Source organism: Cariama cristata, unplaced genomic scaffold (genome assembly GCF_000690535.1).
Source record: "Cariama cristata isolate BGI_N322 unplaced genomic scaffold, ASM69053v1 scaffold16877, whole genome shotgun sequence".
NCBI lineage: Eukaryota > Metazoa > Chordata > Aves > Cariamiformes > Cariamidae > Cariama > Cariama cristata.
Window position 1 is genome coordinate 25,302 of NW_009626220.1, and position 22,506 is coordinate 47,807.

The following is a 22,506-nucleotide window of genomic DNA, read 5'->3' on the forward strand; positions in this document are numbered from 1 at the left end:
ATACTGTTACTTTACACTGAAATGACATTCATGATATTGGTATGGTTGCAGTGGTAGGTCCATCACTACTTTTATAGGATTGGGACAAATCAGGCAAGGTTTAATCCTGATGTTACTGATGTCAGTGATGTTTTGGCATCAACTTCAGTGAACCAAGTCCCAAACTGCCATTTTGTTTGACTTGGTTCTATCTGATTGCTACTTTGCCTCTATTTGTATGACCAGGGTTTTCTGGGAGCCAAAGATTGGAGAATTAAACCAGGAGTCACAGTTGCGTTAAGTTTTATGTCATCCTACAGTGAAATAATTACCTCTCACTGCAGAGTAATACTGGCTTATTTTTGAGGTGTGGTGCGTCATACATACATGCGTTTTATAAGTTCAATAATTCATGCTTCATCTTTGAAAATGAATACTGAACTGGTTCTCTTTCAAGAAGTAGAACTGAGGAATTCAAGCAATACCCACCTTTCAGGCAAAAAGAATAATGAGTTCTGGCGGTCAATCTTGCAAGTAACGTAGTTGAGTGCACGCTGTATCTGCTTATCCTTCCAGAACGCGGTGTTAAGACAACCCTCAAAACTGGTAGATTAGATTTGAGGCTTAGGTAGAATTTTCCATAAACTTGGTGTAAACTGAACACAAAAATCTGGAATTACAACATCCTAAAAATAGAAATATTTTTGCCAAGATTCACTAACTTGTTTTTCCACTTTATATAGCCAAGCAATATAGACAGCCAGGCAACACAGGCATCCAAGTTACTTGCTAGATGGGAATCATTTGGACTTTTCTCAGTATTAATACACAGTGTAGATGATAAAGTCTGGTTTTTAACAATTATTAACTTTTGAGGTTGTAACAAGTGTTGGCTTTGATAAGATGCAATAATTGTCCCTGGCAGGGGAACTTAGAAATCTAAAGCACTCAACAGGGATGTATTGGTGAGAAAAGGAGAGCTTTCCCACCATGAGGTTTGTGAAAGAAGATCAGCAAGCGTGTGAGGGTTCTCCCTTTCTGCAGTGCCTTGAGTGGATTCCCAAGGCAATGGAAAGGGAGCATCTTTGATCATCTCTTTCCCAAGCCTCCTCTTCTCATCCCGTTTTCATTCCTTGAGGTTCTGTGGTGATCTTCTGTGCCTTACAGTAACAGGACTGTCCACTAACAAAAAATAAGTGGAGAAGGCAAGTGTATTTTCCCTCGGTCTTTTAACGTCGTGATCTGCTTTGAAAAAAAAAAACAAACCAAAAAAACCCAAACAAAACCCCCAAAAAAACCCCAAAAACCCAACCAACCAACCAACCCAACAAAATGCTTTGAAGAGAGAAAATGAGAGAAGATTCTGGTCTCTGGCTTGTGGACATGACTACTGTGAGGAGCAGAAGCATACTGGAACATTTTATTGAACCTAGAAATAAGAGTGAGCCAACAGAAGCATTTCTGTCTTTCCCGTACCTGTAAAAATGTAGTGGTTTGCAGTAGTAGGCATCCTCCCTAGCAAGCATCATGTGGTTTGTCAGAAAGGAGGCTGCTACTGGAAACAAGAAGAATTGTTGGGTGAAGAAGATGAGTACACAGTCCTTTTTCCTGCTCTGGCATTCCTCAGCTTGACTTCTTTTGCTCTTTCCAGGTTCCATATTTGCACGCACGTTGCCATCAAACTCATGAGATGCCAAGTAGTTACAGTTATGGGGCTACTCGAGTCTCGCCCTGGTTTTTTTGTTTGGTTTTTTTTTTTTTTTTTAATCAGGAACGGTGGGGCTTGTGAAAGGCTTCACAAAACTTAGGTTTGGTGAACTTAGTGTGGAATCACGTCCTGTGGTTAGAGAATGGTTTCACAGAAAAAAGTGAAGTAGGGATAATGGGTTATGAATGCATGTTATCTTTCTCAGTGACATCGATGCAAATCAACCATGAAATGCAAAGTACAGGTTGTATTTTACTTAAGCACTTGAAGTTGTGTAACTTAATCCTTGTTAATTATTCAGTGTAGCACTGGGAAATCAGACTTGTACTCCCTTTTTTATCCTAAGAAAATGCATTTTAACATTAAAAAAAATCTAGTATTTTTCTAAATTTTTCATCTGCTAGTAGGGCTATGGAGTTTCTTGGGGTATGTTGTATGTGTAAATTAATGCATGTTTCTGACTGGAAACATTTACTGAAGGCATTTTGCTTGGGAGACTGCCATAAGCAATTGCCATAAGGGGACTTGTGGACATGCACTGTTTAGCAGAAACAGAGCCCATGTCAGCTAGTTATTTTGTGTATCACTAAACAAAGAATTAGAACACGTACAGACGTTGTGCTTGACAGAGGTAATCACAAAAGCAGATAGATGTAACAGAAGAGTGGTCTCAGGAGGGGAGAAAAATTAAAGTACTTGGGGAACTTGTTTGATAAGCGCTGTCTTCACTTTGCATTTCTTGGATTTCAGCTTTTTTTTTTTTTGTACTTTAAAAATGACTCTGGAGAGGTAATATGTACTCAAACCAAAATATACCTGCATTTTCAATTTTATCTCAATAAAGTTTTGAGGGAATTAGTTACTGAAGTGATTAACGTGGCATACTTGAATGATCGACATATCGGTTAGAAGTATGGTTTATTTTTCTAAGTAACGTGCTAATTCATGATGTTCATGCATAGGGTTCTGAGCGGTATTTGTAAAGGCGTAATATGTTGTTAGGTTTCTTGTATCATTAAAACAGATTCATGAACAGTATTATCTTTTTCTTTGGAAAAGTGGTTTCTGTTTCAGTTTATCATCATTGGTGTAATCAGTTCACAAATATTACTGACATGGAGGTTGCTTCTTTTTTTTTCTTTCCTTTTTTTCTTACAAATACACTATGCTGCCAAATAAATGTCAAATTGGAGGAAGTGGTCAAATTTCCCCCCCCAAGGAAATTCTGTTGGTGTCTACTTACTCAGACTTTCCCAGACTCACGACTGGTTTCTGGATTTATCAGCTTCATTCTATAGCCTAAACTTGCTCTCTTAAAACAAGATTTCCGCAACATTTTATACGCACAGGGTGGTGCTTGGGATGTGTTTTATTCCATTGTGCTAAAGCATGACACACAGTTTTACTCTGGCCATTAGAATGCTCTACTTGGTGTAGCAAGTTCTGAAAAGTTAAAGCGTTCCTTCCATTCTTCCACAGTCGTAGCAGATGAGTAAAACTCATGCTAACGATAAAACTAAAGTATTGTGATTGTCACTTGCAGAAGGACTTCTGACCTTCTAACAAGGCCACTTACCAAAATACTTGTATTGCTGTTGCCTTAGACGACACGATGAGCTTTGCTTGGAAATGAAGGCCACACAACAAGGCAAATCACCTATATGTTAGTTACATTGGACTGATGCCCTGTTCAGTCCTCAAAATGTTGTTTTTTATTTTTCTAGCTCTCTTCAGCTTGCTTTCTGCTGATTGTATGCAAAAGTTGTGAACAGAAATCCTGGAGCTGATTGTGAGTGTAGTTTTTTGTAAGGCATTTGATGGGATTCTTCAGAAAGATTTTCTTCCTCTTGTATTGGGGAAGGAATGTAGCTGCTGCTAAAAATGCCAGTTTATTTAATGGAAAATTCAGCTACTTTGCAGGAGTTTTGCCAAAGATAGATACTTGTTCCTGGTATTTGACTCAGAGAAATTCTTTGGAGTTAGTCTTGATCTTTAAGCCCATTGTGCTATAGCTGAAACTGTCTACCTTTAAGGCTTTGTTGTCCTTTGCTTAATAAATTATTGCTCAAAAGAAATAAACCTTCCTTCTGACCGAATTGAGGTTGTAACGCCGTGTCAGCATTGTGAGAAGGAATGGGTATTTTCAGAGAGCTGAAATTGATGATGTATTTTAAGATCTCTCAAATAATTATGGCTTTAATATTTTGGATGTTGCAGGTTCTGCTTTATAGACTGTTCAGTTCAGCGCTGTATGCTGTCCTTTTCCCAAAGACAGCTGTTGCAGTTAAACGACGGTGACTGTCCAGCTTGTATTGTGTTTCAGAAAAAAAATCCTTTTGGGTGTGACTTTTTTTGTGTTTACTTATTTAAGCCCTTAAATTCTAATTCAGGCATTCATGTCTCCAAAATTTCTTGTCTTAATTTAGCTTTACAAGAGGGAATAGTTCTAATGAAAATTACTAAAAACCCTCTTAAGTGATCAGGTTTTAATGTGTAGCCTTCTTTTTAAAGAAAAAAGTGTTGACACAAGAATGTGGCTTGTTAGGTGTCTCCATCTGCTGGCAGAATGGAAGTGTGCTTTATTTGGTTCACTCTTCATGGAATTTAGAGATCAAAAGTTGAGAAGAGTGATGCTAAATTTACATGCAGACTCATGTAAATTACTCAAATTGAGATTAGTGAATGAAAGAGAACAATTATTTTTGTAAGTAATTATTTAATTCCAACAACAGTAACCAAATACTTAGAAACCTGAGGGTTTATTTTATTACATAGTGTTCAATTTGGTATCTCCTTATGGGCCAGATCTGCAAGGGTGCATAGCTGCTAAATAGTTTTGTGAAACTTTGCCTTATATGAATTTTAAAACTGAAAAGAAATGTTTATCTTCCTTCCCTGCTCTCATTAACATTTCTACTATTTTTACGTTTTCAAATGTAATTACAAATACAGCACTAGTTTTTACACATACTCTCTTAAATCATGAGTTGAATTGTCTGAAGTTGTTTGTCATTAAATTACAAAAAAATAATTAAAGAGAATATAATTGTACGGGTGACATTAGAGATTTATATTCAGTTTATTATTAAACCAAACAAAGCAAAGCTGAAAGAAGAACTTTTTCCCCTGCTGCAGGCCACTTTTGCTTCTTCAGTAAACTGAATCAAAGTAGGCTTGTCCTCTCATTGGTACCAGAATTACTTCATTTAGCTTTTTAGGGTAATACACAAGTACAGCTATTCTGCAATGAAACAGAACTTTCATGTCTAATTCCCTGTTGTCTTGTTTGTTGTACATGTTTAAGAATCAGCCTAGTGTCAAAAATTCCTACTAAAGTTGTCAGATAGGATTCTGAATTCAGACATTAGAAGAGGTGTTTTTAATAAACTGCACTTTGGAATTTAGAACTCTTTTCAGTATTTGGAATTTGTTCAGGCTCTGGTAATTCCCATATGGGACCTCGCAACTTTGATTTTTAATTTTTTTTTTTTTTAAACTATCAATAGCAGTATTTTGATTCTATTCTCTCTTTTCTACACCACTCCTAACCTCCGAATTAGTACATTTACAGGTGTGATGAGAAAGCTGTGTAGCATTAAAGTGACCTCATCAAGAAATTGCACTCTGTCATTTGTGAACTGAATACACGCTGGTGATAATGAAACAGATGTTTATATTGAAAATTCTATCATTGCAAAGCAGGTACAAAAGAGGAATCGGAACCCAGGGTGACATTGACTGGGGTTTGTATCATTCTCGGCATGGTTGCCCTTTTCTTATGAGAGGTTCCTGGAAAAGAGAGGGAAGGATGAAAATGGAAGTAAGTAAAAGCCATTCTAGGTGTGTAGATGAGGCAGTTTGTATCGAAGAAACTGATTGTCTCTGTGTACACACACACACTGCATGGTCTGCACCAGTCAGAAAAATGTTGGAGAGGTGCGCTTAGCCCCTCCACTCTTCCATCAGACCACTTTGTTACTAAATGCAGCATCCAGTTGCATGATTGATGGATATTTACTGTTTAATAGGTAAATATTTGGAGAACTCCTACCACAATCTTCAGCAATTTTTTTTTTTTTTTAGATTTTTTTAAAACCATGTATAGTGGGGATTGCACACATGCATCATTAGTATGTGTCGGTTGCCAATTTGAAATCCCCTTAAAAATATATTACCCTTAGTCTGTGCAAAAGTAAGACTTCTGGTTTTGTTTACCTACAAATTGAAACTAAGGACCTATCGGTCCTTTGTCCAAATCTGGGAAATGCTTACTTTTGCAAGCACAACTCAAAATAAAGGGGGAAAAAAAAATTGTTCTATTAATTTGCTTTGCAAGTAAGTAAAATTTTCACAAAAATACTAGGCATTGTATCATCTAACCTACTGTGCAAAATAACTGATGGACTTATCAGTGCCAGTGTGTAAACTTGTATATTTTAAGGCAAGCAATTTTTTGCTGTGATGGAAATGATTGACTTACTTACTTGGGTCAGTGGGGGGGGCAGAAGAGAGATGATAGTTCACAGAATAACCTGTGAACTTTCACCCCTCTATATGGAAACTTGTTTCAGGGTCAAATCCTTGTAGCTGCCTTCTTGCCACGGTCAATGCCAGCCCTACTATTCACAACACTGCGGCCATCGAGGCCTAGGTACGTAAACATTTAAGGAGTTTTTAAAGTTCTTTACATCAAAACAGATTTTTAAAATTTCTGTTTGTAAGCTTTCACCATTTAACAACTATTGTGTAATGATGATTTGAAAGAATGTGAAGACTACTGCTGCTAAACTGTGTGGCTAAGCGCCTTTTTTTCCTTTTTTTTTTAAAAAAAAAAAAGACAAGAAAAACCTGTATGTTTCATGTGGATTTTCAGAGTAGAACTTGAATGTGCAACTGCTGTATAATAAAATGGGGAACTTTTTTTTTTATATATTTAAAATACGCCTAAACACTATGTGAATGTCATTACTAAATGTGCTTGTATTTTGTTCAATAACTAGGTACACTTGGCACACATGTTGCCAGTTAAACAGTTAACACTGCCTCCTTTCACGAGATGAGAAGAGATGCATTGGAACCAAAGTAGCGTGTTTAAAAATGGACGGTTATCGTTTTATTAAATACATATGTCTGAAATGGGTCACTTGCCACTTTTGGATTGCATTAGAATTTTCTTAAGTTGTTCTTTTTTGAAAATATTGATTTGTGTCTCGTGTGTTTGCGTGAATTCTGGTTTATACAAAATGTTAATGTATATAAAGCTAAGGTGTTTTTTTTTTTTTTAATTGAGTCTGTGAAAGGTTGTTAGAAACATTTTTTTTGGAAGCTCCCACTTAGTTTTTAAAATCCCAGTGCTAACTTTAGGAATTGTTTTACTTTTCTTTTTCTGGATAGGATCAGTTCTTAAGAGCAGCCCCTGTAACTGGAGGAATGGGAGCTCAACTGATGAGAAAAATGGGCTGGAGAGAAGGAGAAGGGCTTGGCAAAAACAAAGAAGGCAGCGTTGAGCCGATTATGGTCGATTTTAAGACAGATCGAAAAGGTAAGCCCTTCCTTAAATGTCTCGTGGCAGTATAAACTTCTCATGTCTGTTTTGGAGATGGGCAAAATAACTTCAAAGTAGTAAGCTTTTTCTGGGTGAGCTTCACTGCAAAAATTAACCAAAGGATGTAGATGATTCTGGTACCAGTTTTTCAAGCTCTGGATTATGTATATAGGCTTTGTCCTTATGCCTATGAACTCTTCCAGATGTTCTTTAACTTTCCCTAACCTTCACCTTCCATTTTAAAAAGTGCTGCTCAGTGGTTCTTAAATTAGGGATGTGCTTCAGTTGGATGTGTGGAGAAGGCACGGAGAGGGAAATGAATTATGGAAAAACCGTTGTGGTTGGTCTAGAGAAAGTGGCTGAAGTAGGAATGGGGCAGGATAGGAGATGAAATAGTTTGATCAGTTTTAAACTGGGGTGAAGGACAGAGGTGAGAGCTACAGAGTTGAGTTACTGCTGCCTTTCAGCTGAAATCCTGGCATGAACAGACTGTCCTACTGATGTTTGTAGGTCTTCCAAATGGATTCTCTTTTCTTTTTTTCTCTGTCTGAGCTCCCTGCTGTTCCACCTCCTAGTTTGATCCAGCTGCAGGCACCTCTGCTCAACTACAATGATGTTTTCCTGACTGTTTCCAAAGATTTCTTTAGCAGTCTTTCCTTCTCTTTATATAATTCATGGCCACAGGTGGGGAACTGTTGCACTTGTCTCGTTTGATTCATCAGAACTATCCTTTTAATTACAAGCAGTGTGCTGCTACTTAAGCTGGGGCAGCATGGTTTATATGATTGGCCATCTTGCCAGCATGTTCAGCAAGAGTTCTGTTTTCAGAGTGAATGTTCATTAAAATTTTCCATCTGCAATAAAAGTTCTAACCATTGTAAATACAAGATGCAGAATTTCAGCACTCAAGATTTGATTTAATTGTTCTATTATGCATGTTACCAAAACAAACAACTTAGCATTTTGACTGCAGGAGAACAAATTCTTCCTGTTGTTGTCCTAAATTTTTTTTTTTAAAAAAACTGGGAACCTTTAATATATTAAATAGATCACACCTAATATTAAAGCATGAAAATACTTTGAATTATGGGTTTGTGTTTGCTTTTGTCAGTGATCATAATTGAGCTCAGAAGAAAACAGAGCACATAAATGCAGATCTTGTGAAGTTTATTTGCAGAGATACTGCTGGAGGAACCTTTAGGTGTCAAAATGGTTAATTCTCAATACAGAGATAGTTCAGTACTTCTCAGGTGAGCAAGCTAGCAGTGAAAATAGACTTAAACATTTAAATATTAAGTGGAAAGAGAGAGAAAATGAGAAAGCAAGCCTATGTTATGAAAATACCTGTTGCTTTCTAGGTTCTGAAGACCTTCTAGCAGCATAATATGGTTTTATAAATAGAGAAGTGCAACAATCTCAAAGTACAGAACACATAATACAGACTTTTTCATTGTATACGAACAATGACCAAACTTGCTTTTCAGCTGTTTTTCTTCTGTGCAACCTTTCTGTGTAAAGAAAGAAAGGGGGAAAAAAAAAAATTACGGGCAACAGAGTGATTGCCAAGAAAATCTTTGAAAAATACTTTGTTACTTAGTTACAGTGATCTTTGTAGATTTTTATTTTTTTTTTGTCTTGTAAAGTTCTCAATGCTGGTAAGAGTTCCTTCAGCTTAGCCTAATTAATACCAGTCAGAGGGAAGAAATTGAAAACAGTCTATTTCAGTATTATTTTTCTCCAGCAGCCTGCATAACATGGTGATGGACTTTTGTGGTGAGGAGAGAAGGGTTAGCTCCATTCATTATGTTGCTTGTTTGTTGTCATGACGTAGGAAAGCGGCAGTATTGCTGCACGACCTGAGTATTTTGAGCATTAAAAACCTTTTGGTAATACACAGCTGTGTCACAGCTCAAGTTTCCAGTTCTAGAAGTGTGCCCCGGGATCCTCACGTGGTTTCTGATAGAAATTTCCTTAATGCCTGCAGAATGTGATACTGAAGTTTCAAGCATCAAGCCCTAAGGCACGAGACAGGATCAGGTCCTTACTGTGCTGGGCATTCTGTACCAGATAGTTTGCTCTTTCTGCTTCTGAATGCTCGGTCTTCAATGACAATTAAAAATGTTAGATGGAATTAAAGGATGCCTCTTCCTGGCAGATTAATCTGATAGATTAATCTGAAAATACTAATAACCCTAGCGACGGCTGGGCTTTGCTTTAATTTCATAGCTTTCAATTATTTTATTATTACCATGTCTGCAGTCTTATAATATCCACAAAAGATCTAAAGGTGTTCTGTGTTGATAAAGAATAATCTTTAATGTTAAGTCTGTAATATAGCGAGACAACTTGCATTAGGAAGAGGCAGTATATTTTGTGCATTACAAAGAAGCAACTGAAGAACAATTATACATTTATGACAAGTAGCTGCAAAACTTCAAACATTAGTGTTGACACTTTAATGTATAAAAAAGTCAATTTTTTAAAAGGTCTGTGTAGAGGTTTAACGAAAAGTCAGAAATTTGCAAAAGGAGTCTGCCTGTTAAGTAAGTAAACAATTATTGTTTTGTAAGGGTTTTTTTAACACATTTTTAGAACTTAACCCCAAATAAAATACTATTTCTAGGCGCAGGAACAAGCAGTTAGCAAAGGAGTTACTCAGTAGGCTGCACTAAGACATGAACCACAAGGTTGTCGGCCTCTGCCGTAGCTTTCCCTTAGGCCCTGTTTTTTCCAGACCCTGAGCGAGATCTGCAGTTCCCTCCGACAGCAATGAAACCAAACCCTTCGTCAGCCTTGCTGTCCGCCAGTAAATTGTTGGTTGTCTGTGTTTGAAGAAGCTTGGTGCATCGGCAGTTTCTTGGAGTCCATTGCAGCTTTTTTGAAAAAATCCCTCTTGAGATATCAGGGACAAGATGTGGAAGACAAGTGTCAGTGACTTAGAGTGAGGGAGAGACAGTATTCGTGCGAAGAATGACATCAGAGGTGGTGTGGGTTTTTTTTTCCTTTGGTGGAAATCTTTTGTTATTTTAGGTATAAAATTTTGTAAGGGGGGGTGGGGAAAAAGAAACGTTGTTTCAATGATTGTTGTCTACAAGGGTTTCATGCCACTTGAAAAGTCTCTGGAGCTGCATGAATATTAGGATGAAAATCTGGTAAGGAGGGAAGGATTTTCTTTTAAAGCAAAACAAAACAAAATGCCAACCAAAAAAAAAGCTGAAGGAACAGGAAAAAACTGGAAGCAATTGCAGTATCTCCCTGTCTTTGGTGAATAAAGCCAGGAACAGAAACAAATCGAGGTAAGAAACAAAGTAATATTGAAGGATTGAAGTCTGAGAAATTCTGAAAAACCACTCAGGTATTTTGTTCAGATGTATTTCAGGTAATGGCAAAATGAGTGGAAAGAAACTTGAGTCACTTAGTAAGCCTGGCATGGGTACTGGCATTTGATAAAGTTTCAGCAATTGTTATACTTTAATTCTTACTCTTGTAAGATTTTAAAAAGGAAAATGTTCAGCCTCCATGTTTTGCAGTGACTTCCATTGGAACTTGTGGTCTTTGTATTGACTTGGTTGGGGCCCAGTTGCATGAATTTCTGCTACTTTATATTCAGATGTGATTGAAATCACGGTAATTGGGCTGTGAACTTGCACGTTAAGGATAAGTATTTGAACATTGTTAAATAAAGAGAGCACATGTTATAAGAACACCACTGAGTTACTCATATCATAAAAGGAGATAGTAGGTACACTTTGCCCTGTTTGATGGAAATACTTCAAATGCTTAGTATGTTAGAGGCAAACTGTTAAGGTAGTGGATGACTTTTGGGTTGCACAAAACAATTCCTGACTGAGAGAATGTTTTTACGTTTCTCTCTTGTTCCGTGTTTCTCCAAAGAGGGCACGGAAAACCAGGTGTTTCCTAACTTGCATGAGACTCCTCGAAGTTTTCTACTACCTGCCTTGTTAAGAGTCTTACTAGAGCAGTTGAGAGGAATGTTACATGTGGTACGGAGGGGAAAAAATGCTAGATGAAGGGGACGTTTGAAAGGCTTCTGACAGAACAGTTATTTGGTGTCTCCAGGTTTCAACTCCACTGATAGATGTTATTGCTTTACTGATGAGAATACTGAAATTGGGCAGGAATCATAAATGTAAACTTTATTGTGTTTTGTTTAGGGCTTGTTGCTGTGGGAGAGAAGGCACAAAAGAGATCTGGACATTATGTTGTGATGAAGGATCTTTCAGGTGAGATTCTTACTTGTCTCATTTTAAATGGTCGCTTTGATAGAGGCATTGAAATTTCAAATACGTTTTATCTTTCAGGTAAACATCCAGTTTCTGCGTTGATGGAGATCTGTAACAAACGAAGATGGTCACCACCTGAATTTGTGTTGGTAGATGATAGTGGGCCTGATCATCGCAAACATTTTATCTTTAAGGTGTGTTTGAGTTTCCTTGTTTGCTGTTGGTTTCTCTATTAAAGGTGATGTAAATTCATGTTTGTATTTGTATATGAACATACAAGCCAGCTCAGGGATGGCTGAGGACTGCTAAGCAGTGCCTTGCTGGTAAAAAGTCAAAGTCCCGTTTCTGTAAAGGCCACATCAGATCTCTCAAGCACATTAATCTGTAAATCCATCAAGAAACACACTGTTGTACTTCTTACTAAAATTATTAACCTGTGTGGTATCGTAGTCTTGCTGTTTAATTGTAGGTGTGGTGATAAGTCTCACTATTGTGAAGGTAGTGAGCAAGATGTAGGTATTTTTGTCCTTCAGTTAGCTTATGATGTGGGCTTTTCTTTTTCACATAATACCTTGTATTAGCTGTTACTATTTGGAAATTGATTGTGCTGACAGACCAGATGTGAATTTTGTCTGCCTCTAAAGAGGAATTACATAGAGGATGTGCTTAAAGGAGCTATGTAGGGCCGCCTCGAAATGGAAATGGAAGAGGCACTTTCTAACGCTTTCTTTTTTCCTCTCCCTCTTTCCTAAACAGGTGAGAGTCAACGGAAACGAATATAGGCCTACTTTTGCCAGCCTTAATAAGAAGCATGCTAAAGCCACAGCAGCAACTGCGGCTCTCCAAGCGATGGGACTTGTACCAAAGGAAAGCATGGTTAATACCACCATGTTTAGGAGTGCCTCACACCGCTAGATATTGTTTTTTATATTGACATTATTTCAGATAATTTTACTCTGCACAAAAATGGTATTTGCCCTTTCATGTTGTAAATACATTGGCAATTCCCACGTTGTAAAAACTGTACAGACACCTTCAGGTTTTTCTTTTGTACCATCAAAATGTATTTAAATCATACTTAGTTTTTGGTATGTTTATATTGTTTACATTAGTGATGTAATTATTTCTTAAATGACTAAATCGGACGACAGACTCTGGAGGCATCAGTAATCTAAACCCTTGTTTTAAAACTCATGCAATTTCTCTTCAATATGGAATGTTAACACTTTCATACCGTTTTGTACAATGCTGCAGTTTTCCCCGGTCTCGGTAAAGCTACTCGTGCGCTTTTGCCGACAGCTGGTAAAAGGTCGTGCGGTTTCCCTTAGCCTGGTCGAGGCTGGCGCGTACTGCTGGACAGATACCGGGCCAGCGCCGTGACCCCTGCGAGCCAGCGCGCGGTGGTAGCCCTGTTGTACAGAGTTAACGCCGTGGCTTCTCTTTAGAGTTTGGTTTGGGGGTTTCGCTCGGTGACGCGCTGCGACTGGCCACGCAGCCCGTGCTCTAGGACGTACGTGATGAGGCAGAAGCTTTGCTTTCACAGGGATGGCAGAAAGTCCAGCAATGGAATCGATGAGACTTGCAATGTAAAGGTGACTCTCCCTGCATGTTCTAAGAAGGGAGATGATGGAGTTGTCTATTCCAAACCAATTAACACACTGCCTGATGTTGATTGTATGATTTGTGGTTAATGTGAATTTTAAACTCTAACAAATCTACAACTGGATTCAGGGGGGGAGGGAGGGGATAGAATGATGCTTAAATTGTTGTACCCAACTTGGTCAATAAAGCAGCACAAGTTCATAATCTTAATCGCTGGTCAGTAAACAGTACTTAAAATGTATGCCAAAACAACTTTTTGAAGAAACGCACAGTATAAAAATACGCTTTATGAAGATTATCAACAGCCGTTAGGGTTGCAGAATCAGTTCTAGTTGTTTGTGGTCGCTTTGGGCTATTGCCAAATTAACTACTTGGGCTTCAGTTTTCTGTAATGGTACTCTGCCCTCAAGGAGACAGCCTCATCCAGAGTTTTGGCAGTTTGACAAGGGAGAGGATGTAGAAAGCTTTGCTTTTTTTTTTTTTTTTTTTTAAACTTTAAGAAGTATTAGTACTTTAGCTATGTGCACTTTGAAATGGAAAGGGCATTGTACACCAAATTTGTCCAAGTTAGGAGCAGATCAACATGATTCACAGACTCCAGTAGTTCAGGTGCTTATTTCAGAGAAGTCTTTTTTGAGATCTCTGTGTATTCCATCTACTGACCAGAGCTTCGTCCAGGACAGGAACAAAATGCAGGTTGTACGCAGTAAGGCTGTGCTCAGGCTGGAAGTGAATGACCTTGACGATGGTAGTAGGAACGTGGAGGTGAAGAATTTCTCCTACCTCTTCTTCCACAAAGCAAGGTGACGTGTGTGCGGTCTGTCAGCTGTGACAGAACAAGGTGTCTGTCTTTGCCCTGAAGGGACAAGGATCAATGTCTGGTGGTGCGTACAGCAGAGAAATGGTGTTGTGTTCTCCACCACACACTTGTGAGAAATAAAGCCCCTTACTAGTCTGTCAAAGCACTTTAGAAATGTCAAAGTTAATCTCAGTTTTCGTGGACGTAGTTGTCTTTAATTAAACTTTTTTCCCTTTGGCTTCTTGCCTTCAGTCTCTGACTAAATATTTGAAGATCTCTGTGCCTCGTTTGCTGAACTGTTTTTCAAGCTGTGTGTTAAAACCAAAAGTAAGTCTGATGGTACAGCAATGGAAAGATCTGCTCTCGGAGAACTGGGTGTTGTATCTGTCTTAGCTGAAGTCTGACTTTCTGATGTATGACTTAAAGTAATTAACTGGGGATGTGGGAGGAGCTCCTAATCAGACTTTTGTTTAAATGACTGGTTTGATAGTGCTAAAACATCAGAGACGTTGATTGTTCTGTTTAGTGTGTGGTGTCCGTGTCAGCACTGGTTTCACAGCTGTACGGTGTCAAATCTAGGAACATACAGTCTTTTGTATTTTGTGTTTTGGTTTGGGGTTTTTTTGGTCTATATTCCCCATGTATAATGTAAAGATATATGTTATCTCACAGCAGCAAGGAGCAGAGGAATTCAGTCCCATTGAAGACTCCATTTAAAAAAATAAAATATTTAGGAAAGTTCTGGATTTCATGCCGTAAAGACATGGTACCGTATGTGGATTTAACCTTTGGTCTTAAGGAAGACTTAAAGAAAATAATTAAGGTCTGTAATGCCCTCATTATGACAGTTCTTGATTTTGAGGTTTTGGTTTTAGTTTCATTCCTTGTTTAGAATGATACATGAATCTGAAGATAGTGCAGCGCTGTGCTTCTGTTAAATTTGTAAACTTGAATTGGTTTGAGTGTCCTTTGCATGCAGGAAATAGAGAAGTAGTGATATATTAAAAAGAACAACTAGGAAACAATCTCGTGGAACCTGGTTATTTATGCAGCACTTTAGCTGTCTTAAAGGGGAATAGTCTGTGACTCCTGCTGAGGGAAGACGTGGTCCGTTTGGCTGTTGGATTTCCTTTTGCTACAGAATTATTTATTCTATATATTTGCTACAGAATTATTTTCCTAGAAGTAATCTCGCTGAAAGTGCTTCTGACTTCCCCGTCACATGAGGAAGGCGCGTTTTGAAGCGGATGCCTGAGAACTTGTAGCCAGCTTCCACCAGAAGGATTTCTTGGCAGCCTTCTCGTTTGTAGTTTTTAAATAGGGCTGGAGGAGCAGGAAGGCGAAGTTCCTATGTCTTGGAAAATTTGAAATTGCCTCTTAAAGTGCAAAACCCTTATGAAGTCTTAATCAACTGCTACAGTCTCTAGCTCTCCCAAACAAATCATAGTTGTGATGAAAACTCACATTTGGACAGGCTAAATAAATAAATTTTGCTGCTCTATAAGCGTCTGGGATAACGGTAGCATTTACTGAAAATGCCTTTAGGTGGAAGAGCAGCAGCGTGGGTGGTGTGTGCTGCTGTAGCTCTGGCGCGGAAGATCTGTTGGAGCCAAGGGTGCTTCAAGCACAGCACTGAATCCCAGAGCTGGGAGCAACTGGAAGATGCTGAAATTGCAGGGAAAGCTGTGACTTCAAACCAACACAGTTTACAGTGCAAGGAGGAGCTGCAGCTCGGGTAATGGTGCAACGCCTACGATAAGGAATTTGGTGGTAAATTTTTGAAATTGCACAATTCTAGACTTCAAGAACATAACCGCAATTCAATTTTTTTATTTTTAATGACTGCAAGCTATTGGGGTTGGGGTCTGTCTGTAGCTCTCGCACGCTAGAGGTGAAAATACCAACTGGAGCTGAAATTAGTAATAATTACTGTATTGCCTAGGAACGTGCTCAAGTCCACATCCCGAAATGCTTATTGGCTTGATAAAAACAGCTTTCCCCTATCGCTTTCAGTAGCTTGTTCCATGTGCTAACGCACTCCGTCAGCAGCCTCGCTCCTCACGCGCCCTGGGAAGGGGTTGCCTGTGGGGGACGTGGGGTGGGGAGCTCCAAGCTCCCCTGCACGACAGCAGGCAAAGCTCCGCTCCCTTCGGCGCAGGGGACGCGGTCGGTGTCGGAACCGCCATTAAGGTCCCCCTGGCGCTGGGCTCAAGGCTGGTTTCCAGCAGATGAGGCTGTGACTGCGGGAGGGAGACAGGACGGATAAAAAAGGGCGTTCAGTAAACTGTTAGTCTCTTAAAAGTGACTGGAAATGAAAGCATAGTTAACACACCCAGTCTTCTGCTGTTCCCCACGAGCACTGGATTTTCACTCTTGCTGTTACTAATCAAAGGGGAAAAGTTCAGTCGTTTCCTTCTAGATTAGTTAGGCAGTAGTGTAAAGATGAATTCAAGTTGGATTGTACTGCCCTGAACCACCAGAAACAGTATTTGACATTATCGCAGTGTTTTAAGCTGCCTTTTTTCCATCAGGAGAGGGGCTTTCTCTAGTTTTTCTGGGCGTTTTGTTCAGTGTACCACTGGGCTGACAACGTCCTGGCAGTTACTGTAAAGTAAGAAACATAAAGCGTTCCGGTGTCGTGGTATACATGCTGTATTCTTGGGGTAGGATCCTTCAAGGGGTGTCGATATAAAGTACCTGAAAGGCACAGGAAGCTCACATCATGCCGCAATCTGCAGTAACTTGTTCTCCTGCCCACATTTTTAAGTTTACAGGTTGTTTCCTCGAGAAAGCCCTGGCTCCAGTCTGAGGTTATTGTGAGAAACTGAGGATTCTGAGGGGGTGAGCAAACAGCCTGGTAGTGATGGCGAGGACAGGTGACCACATGGGGTGAGCATGGCTTTATTTTCTGTGTGCAGTTGAATTAGAAATCTTGCTGGAGTGGACAAGCACGATGGTATCCTACGTCTGGCTCTTCAGCTTCAGTATGCTCTGCTGCTGCAGGGCTGTGATCACCTGGTAGCCGGGTGAAATGTGACAGAACGCCTCCAACACAAACAGCTTTGAAACAGGCTGCGATCAACCTGTGAGTAGCCTTCTGTCTTGCTGTGACCATACAGGTCCCCTGCTGCCTCTCATTTTCTCTGCTGTCGATTGGGTGGCACAGCTTTTATTCTTCCAGCTTGTTCAGATTCAGGCCGTAGTTTGTACAACAGCTGTGTAAAAGTCTAGCTCATTTTAATCAAAGTCAGAGGAATGGGAATACAAGGCGGCTGAGCCAAGCAGGTCTGAGGAGTCTTAAACCTTGAGCCCCCCGCTTTGTGTCCGTCTTTCATCTGTCTCACTAGAGTTCAGAGCTGACTTTAAACGGAGGTGCAGCATACCAGGGTGGAGCTAGTGGGTTTCTGGCAAGGTGCTGTGAGCCCTTTGCCAACAATTCCACCCATCCAAAATGGTTCTGAGTTACCACCCAAAGCAGGAGCAGAAATTCTGTACTTCAGGCCAGAATCTGCATGTGCAGGACAACTACGGACCTTGCGGACACCAGTCAGACCAATAAAACAGATAATCACATTTTTATCAAGTTTTATTTAAAAAAGGTTTTCTAAAATTCAAAAGGAGATGTCCAAGGCCTTTTAAAGGAAATGAAGGAAAAGGCCTTTGACGTGTTTTATGATGGGTGATGTGCAATGGTTGTTGTCTGTGACGTACAACTACGTTGTATCCCTCCTGGTAGAAAGCAGCTGTTCCCCCGTAGACCCCAGTGAAGCACAGCAGCTGCACAGTAGAGAGCATCCTTTTCCACCAAGTGGCACCAGCATACCTAGGCCTTCCAGGTGTAAGCATAATCCTTCATTTCCAGAAATCGGATGGAAGATTTTCCCAATGTTGGACACTGACTCAGTTGATCCAGAGTCTTAGGATGCAGCCCACACATGGGAAGATCTTTGTGTATGGTTTCCTGTGGAAAGTCACGTGAAGAAGAGACATGAATAGGTATTTCTGTTTGAAATGTTCGTTTGCGTACTGCTGGGGAACTCCTGAAAAGCCAGGTTTCCAATTATCCCGTTTCAGAGGGAATGACAAGACACAAGGACTGCCAGGAGGTGATCACACGTAATGGGGTGTAAACCCATGTAGGAAGGGAAAGTTCTGTGTCACTTGGTGTCCTACAGTTTGTAATAAAGCTACTATTCCTAACAGGAATGACTGTCTCCGGTAGTTTCCTTACCTTGTTTAAGGCAGAGCTTGCATCGCCAAGACCAGTGTTAAGCACAGCGGTTGGCTCGTGGGTGTAGAACACGGCAGAGAAGGCGCCTCTCTGCGCGGACCTGAGCACTGTGGTCAGTGAATGCAGAGAATGAGGCAGGACAGGACCCGCGATCTCCAGACTGAATACGTCCTCGTACGCTGAGTGAGCCCTGGCTTTGGCATTTACACTTCGAGCCTGAAGACGAGACCACATAGGATTAGTTTTTGACAGACCAAATCAAGTCCTAATTTTCATTTACTTTAATACTGCAGTGCCACAGTTGCATTAAAAGTTCTAAATACTTTTCAATATTAACTTCCTGCTCAGTACACAAGTAGTATGATGGTTTTACTGTCTAACATCTAGAATGTACCAGCAGTGACAGGTGCACTATTAAGAAACTTAAGTGCAGAAGAGCAGCATGAACTACCTCTCCAGTGCCAGATGACTGTGCTCCCTGCATTAATAGCACAGCCTTTAGTAGCCACCACCTCCTTGTAGCAGCAGGTGGGGAGCCGCGGGGCAGAGAGGCTCCCTCGTTGCAAGTTGAAACCCTGTAAGATCTCAGGAGAATCTTTTAAGACCCACGTTAGTATCTGTGAAGTCTGCTTAACCTCTTATTTACTGGGAGGTGAAGAATGGAAATCCTGGGCTGTCAGGTTAGCGGCGTCAATCTGCGTGGATGTAGACGATCCAGGAGGCAGTCTGTACTGCAGTCAAAATGCTAACTCGGGCTATAGCGACAAAAAAAGGACTCTGCGGTACCAGAGGGAAACTATACAAAGTCGGTGCCTGACCTGCTGGGCGAAGAAACAACTTTCTTGTCCTTATTAGAAAAATAGAGACGGTTGTGTTACTTACTTTGAGCGTTTGCATTGTTCCACCTCGGAAAGCAATAGGGGACAACAAAGTTGGTGGCAGCCCTGCTTGTGGACCTGCAACAGCCACTACGCTCTTACAGTTTATCAAGAAGTTCAGCAAGGTGAACGTGTTGGTTCCTTTCACTAACGCAAGGGATTCGGGTCTGTGATCCACCTGCACCTCGTGCTTCTCCTTACGACTGGATTGACCAGAGTCAAAGGAAACTCCCAAGGAAGTGACAAGCGTCAACGCGCCCAAGGCAGAACTGGAGCAGCGCAACTCCAGAAGAACTTCAGCCCCCTCTGACCAATCGACTCATTTAAACAAACAAAACCAAAAAACCCACCAAGATTTACACTGCTCCAGCTTTGTTCTTAAAATATTAAGCAGCATCTTAAACCTGACTTCTGATTTCGTTATTGAAAACCTCAGGTGCTCCAAGTGCAAATGGAACCAGAGGAAGACTGAGTTCCTCAGTCCCTCTGAAACACATACAGGTTCTTGGCAACAGCTGTTCTGGTCTACAGCTGTGTCCCTACTATGCCATGCTACTTCCAAGTGTAAACCTGGCCTACTTCAACATCCACCCTTTTCTTTAAAAAATAAAAAAGAAATTCTAATGAGTCTTTCCAGTGAACCTACACATGAGGTGACAAAATCAGTCTGTGATCTAATGGATTTCACAATGTTACATTAACAATCAAAAGCATCTAGAAATACTTGTCAGAAAGAAACTCATGAAGACACGCAGAGTCTCTTAATAGGCACTAATGTGAGGGCTGATATTTGGAAATAGGTTCTCAAAAGCTTTTATAAAACTTCAATCTGTACCACAAAAAGATAACATCTGCACAGCTTTCCAGCATCATCCATCTTGATGTGCAAAGAAAGGATACAGTTTAATAGAAATAGCATCTGGTTTCTTAACCTTGTCTTGGACTCCCATCTCCTCAAGCCAAGAGAAACTTTCATCGTCATCATCGCTTGGAGCTGGTTCTCTGGGAAACAGAATCAGGGTTAGGAGGGCAATACTTCCTGCAAAGGCGTTCCAAATGGAACGCGCAGGGGTCTCTAGATGCCCTTGAAGTCTAGCGTTGCAGAAGACTTATTACGTACTCTCCGTCTTCCATGCTGTTGGCCACTTCCAGGCTGTTGGCACCTTGTGTTTCCAAATTCACTTCAGAGTTTTTCTGTTTCCTGGTTCTACTTTCTTCTACCAAAGGTAAAGAAAACTCTATGCCTTCAACAGAGGAGGAAAGCAAGCAGTGAACGGTTCTGTAACGCAGCTAATGCACTTTTTATCAGTTATTCAAATCCTAGCTGGACTGGTTTCCCCTTACCTTCATTTCTCATGGCTACCCTTAAACCTCTAGTTGTGGGAGAAATTACAGCTGTGATAACGTCACTTCCTGCAAGACCAGCTGCACGGAACAGGACGGTAAACTGGTAGGTGCATACATAGAAGTAGGGACACAGTTTGGCTTTGAGCAGATTGTACAGAGAAGTAAAGCTGACAGACCTGCAAATTAGAATAAAACAATTCTGTAACTGAAGTTCATTCTTTACTACTGACACAGCAAACGGGATTTGGCTGGGTGTTAGCGATGCGCACTCTGCGCAGGTTTGAGAGCACACCGACCGATTAGCCAGATTTTCAGATGTGATTAACATTTAAGAAGCTGCAGTCCTCTGGAATGCAGCCGGTTTGTGAGTGCTGGGCTCTTCCAGCGTAGCTGCTTTCTAGGATGTGGTTTGAAATGCATCCTGTTTGTGTGTGCTGGGCTTTTGCAGCACACTTGCATCAAAGGAAGCATCAAAGGCAACCGGCTAACAGGATTTATGGAATTCTACTCAAATCAACAACTAGGATTGGAGAGGGGCATTTAACACATGAAGATAGCTTTAGTCTTACATTTCCTTAACCTGGTCCTCAAAATAATGAGGATCCTAGCTGAAAAAAAGAAAATAAATTAAAAAGCTTTGTCATAAAAAATGGAAAGAACTTGTGCATTAATTAAAATCCCATTGATTTAATCTTACTAAATACATTATTTGTTTGGTTCTGCTTACCAGTCACTCATTAGCACTTGTTGCAAGGCTTCATCCTGTGACCAAGGACTTGCCTTTCCAACTATTTTTCTGTCTGCTCCAATGCGAGGGAAGAGCTGCAGCCATGGCAGTGAAGGGTGAAGCCAGTAAACGAGGCTTTGCTGAAAGGCACAACGCAGTTCTGTCGACAGTTTTGGTTCCTAGATGTCAAAAAGTATTTTATGAGAAAGGTAATGCTTTACTTAAGGCAGCATTGCAAGCGATAGATTAAAAAATATTACATTAGATACTAAAAAAAAACCACCCTGGGCTTGTGAATAAGCCAGATGATTGAAGAAAGACGGACAGCAACTGGCAACTGCTCCACAGCTGGAGTTAAATGCACACTCACTTATCACTGTTTGCCACTATAGGTACAAATCATGGATGGAATGAATTAGTAGTCTAAATGAGCCAGACCAAAACAAAACAGAATCAAGCCTTCAGTGCCAGCACATTTAAGGCAAGGTGCAAAGGTACATTCTCCTTTCTAAAGCTGGTGCTTCAAGCTACCCTCCAAAGTGTTACCTCTATGCTCTGTGGCAAGTTGGTTTCTGTAGCTCTACAATGCTGAGCAAATCCTTGAGCTTCCTCTTGTGCTTTTAAATGTTCTGCCCAGGTAAAAGGTTGGGAAGACATAAATAGAAGTCGTGTTTTAATGCTCCAGTCTGCGGGAAATTCATGTCTTGGTGAGGAGGGGACTTCGGGTACAGCAACAGGTAAATGAAGGTCCTTACAAAACAGAAATAGCATCAGTTAACCCACAGAAAATTAAAAAAGCCCCACACTTTATGTAGCTACCTATTTATATTTTAGCATGGTTAGGTCTCCTCCCATGTTGATTTAATATACCTTTCCTGGCAGACAGAGCAGACACTGGACTCTGGCTATTACATGTAACGTCTTGAGTTTCATAGCCTCCAAAAAGACAAGTTAAACCTGTTGTCTCCTGCATGTTTTTGTCCAGTTCAGTGCAACAGCAAAAACGCCTAGCTCATTTTGATCCTAAGGAAGTCCTTGCATTACGTTAAGAGACATACTTCAAAAAAATCTTCTGGATTCCAAGTTACACAGACTTTGACTGTTCACAGGCTGACGAAAGGCACAGTCTGTATTCAACTGATCAGTCACTAACAGATTCTAATAGAAATACAACATTATATTGGTTATAAAAACAGAGAAGAGGGTTTTCATTCACAGGAGTCTTTCCAAAATTCATAAACTAGGAACAGATAAAAGGATGAATGATTCAAAAAAAGAAAACTTAGCCTGAAGTTTATGAAGACAAGAATTTCCCTGCCAAAACAGTTATTTCACTTCATCTTCTCTTGGTGACTGTAATATGTCAGACACTTCCTAGAGGATGCAAAAAAACCACTGGAGAGCTCTAGGACAGTTTGTTCTCTTGAGAAGTCATTTTTCTATTCT

The 22,506-nt window shown here is 40.2% G+C and overlaps 2 protein-coding genes across 2 annotated transcripts in view; one reads left to right on the forward strand and one right to left on the reverse strand.

Annotated features, from left to right (window-relative positions):
- Positions 1–13,288, forward strand: part of SON (SON DNA binding protein) — a gene marked incomplete at its 5' end in the record, with an annotated part of 38,104 nt that extends 24,816 nt beyond the window's left edge. Inside the window, 4 exons of the mRNA XM_009703935.1 lie at positions 7,082–7,229; positions 11,408–11,476; positions 11,555–11,670; positions 12,233–13,288. Coding sequence (XP_009702237.1) covers positions 7,082–7,229; positions 11,408–11,476; positions 11,555–11,670; positions 12,233–12,391 — 492 coding nt within the window. The remainder of the gene's footprint in view (positions 1–7,081; positions 7,230–11,407; positions 11,477–11,554; positions 11,671–12,232) is intronic.
- Positions 13,289–17,700: 4,412 nt separating this feature from the next.
- Positions 17,701–21,810, reverse strand: DONSON (downstream neighbor of SON; the record flags this gene model as incomplete). Its single annotated transcript, XM_009703936.1, has 8 exons — positions 17,701–17,838; positions 18,109–18,324; positions 18,991–19,189; positions 19,887–19,988; positions 20,107–20,230; positions 20,331–20,509; positions 21,061–21,239; positions 21,607–21,810. Coding segments are annotated over 8 exons (1,341 nt in total), but the record flags the coding sequence as incomplete, so codon positions are not given.
- Between the last annotated feature and the right edge of the window lie 696 nt (positions 21,811–22,506).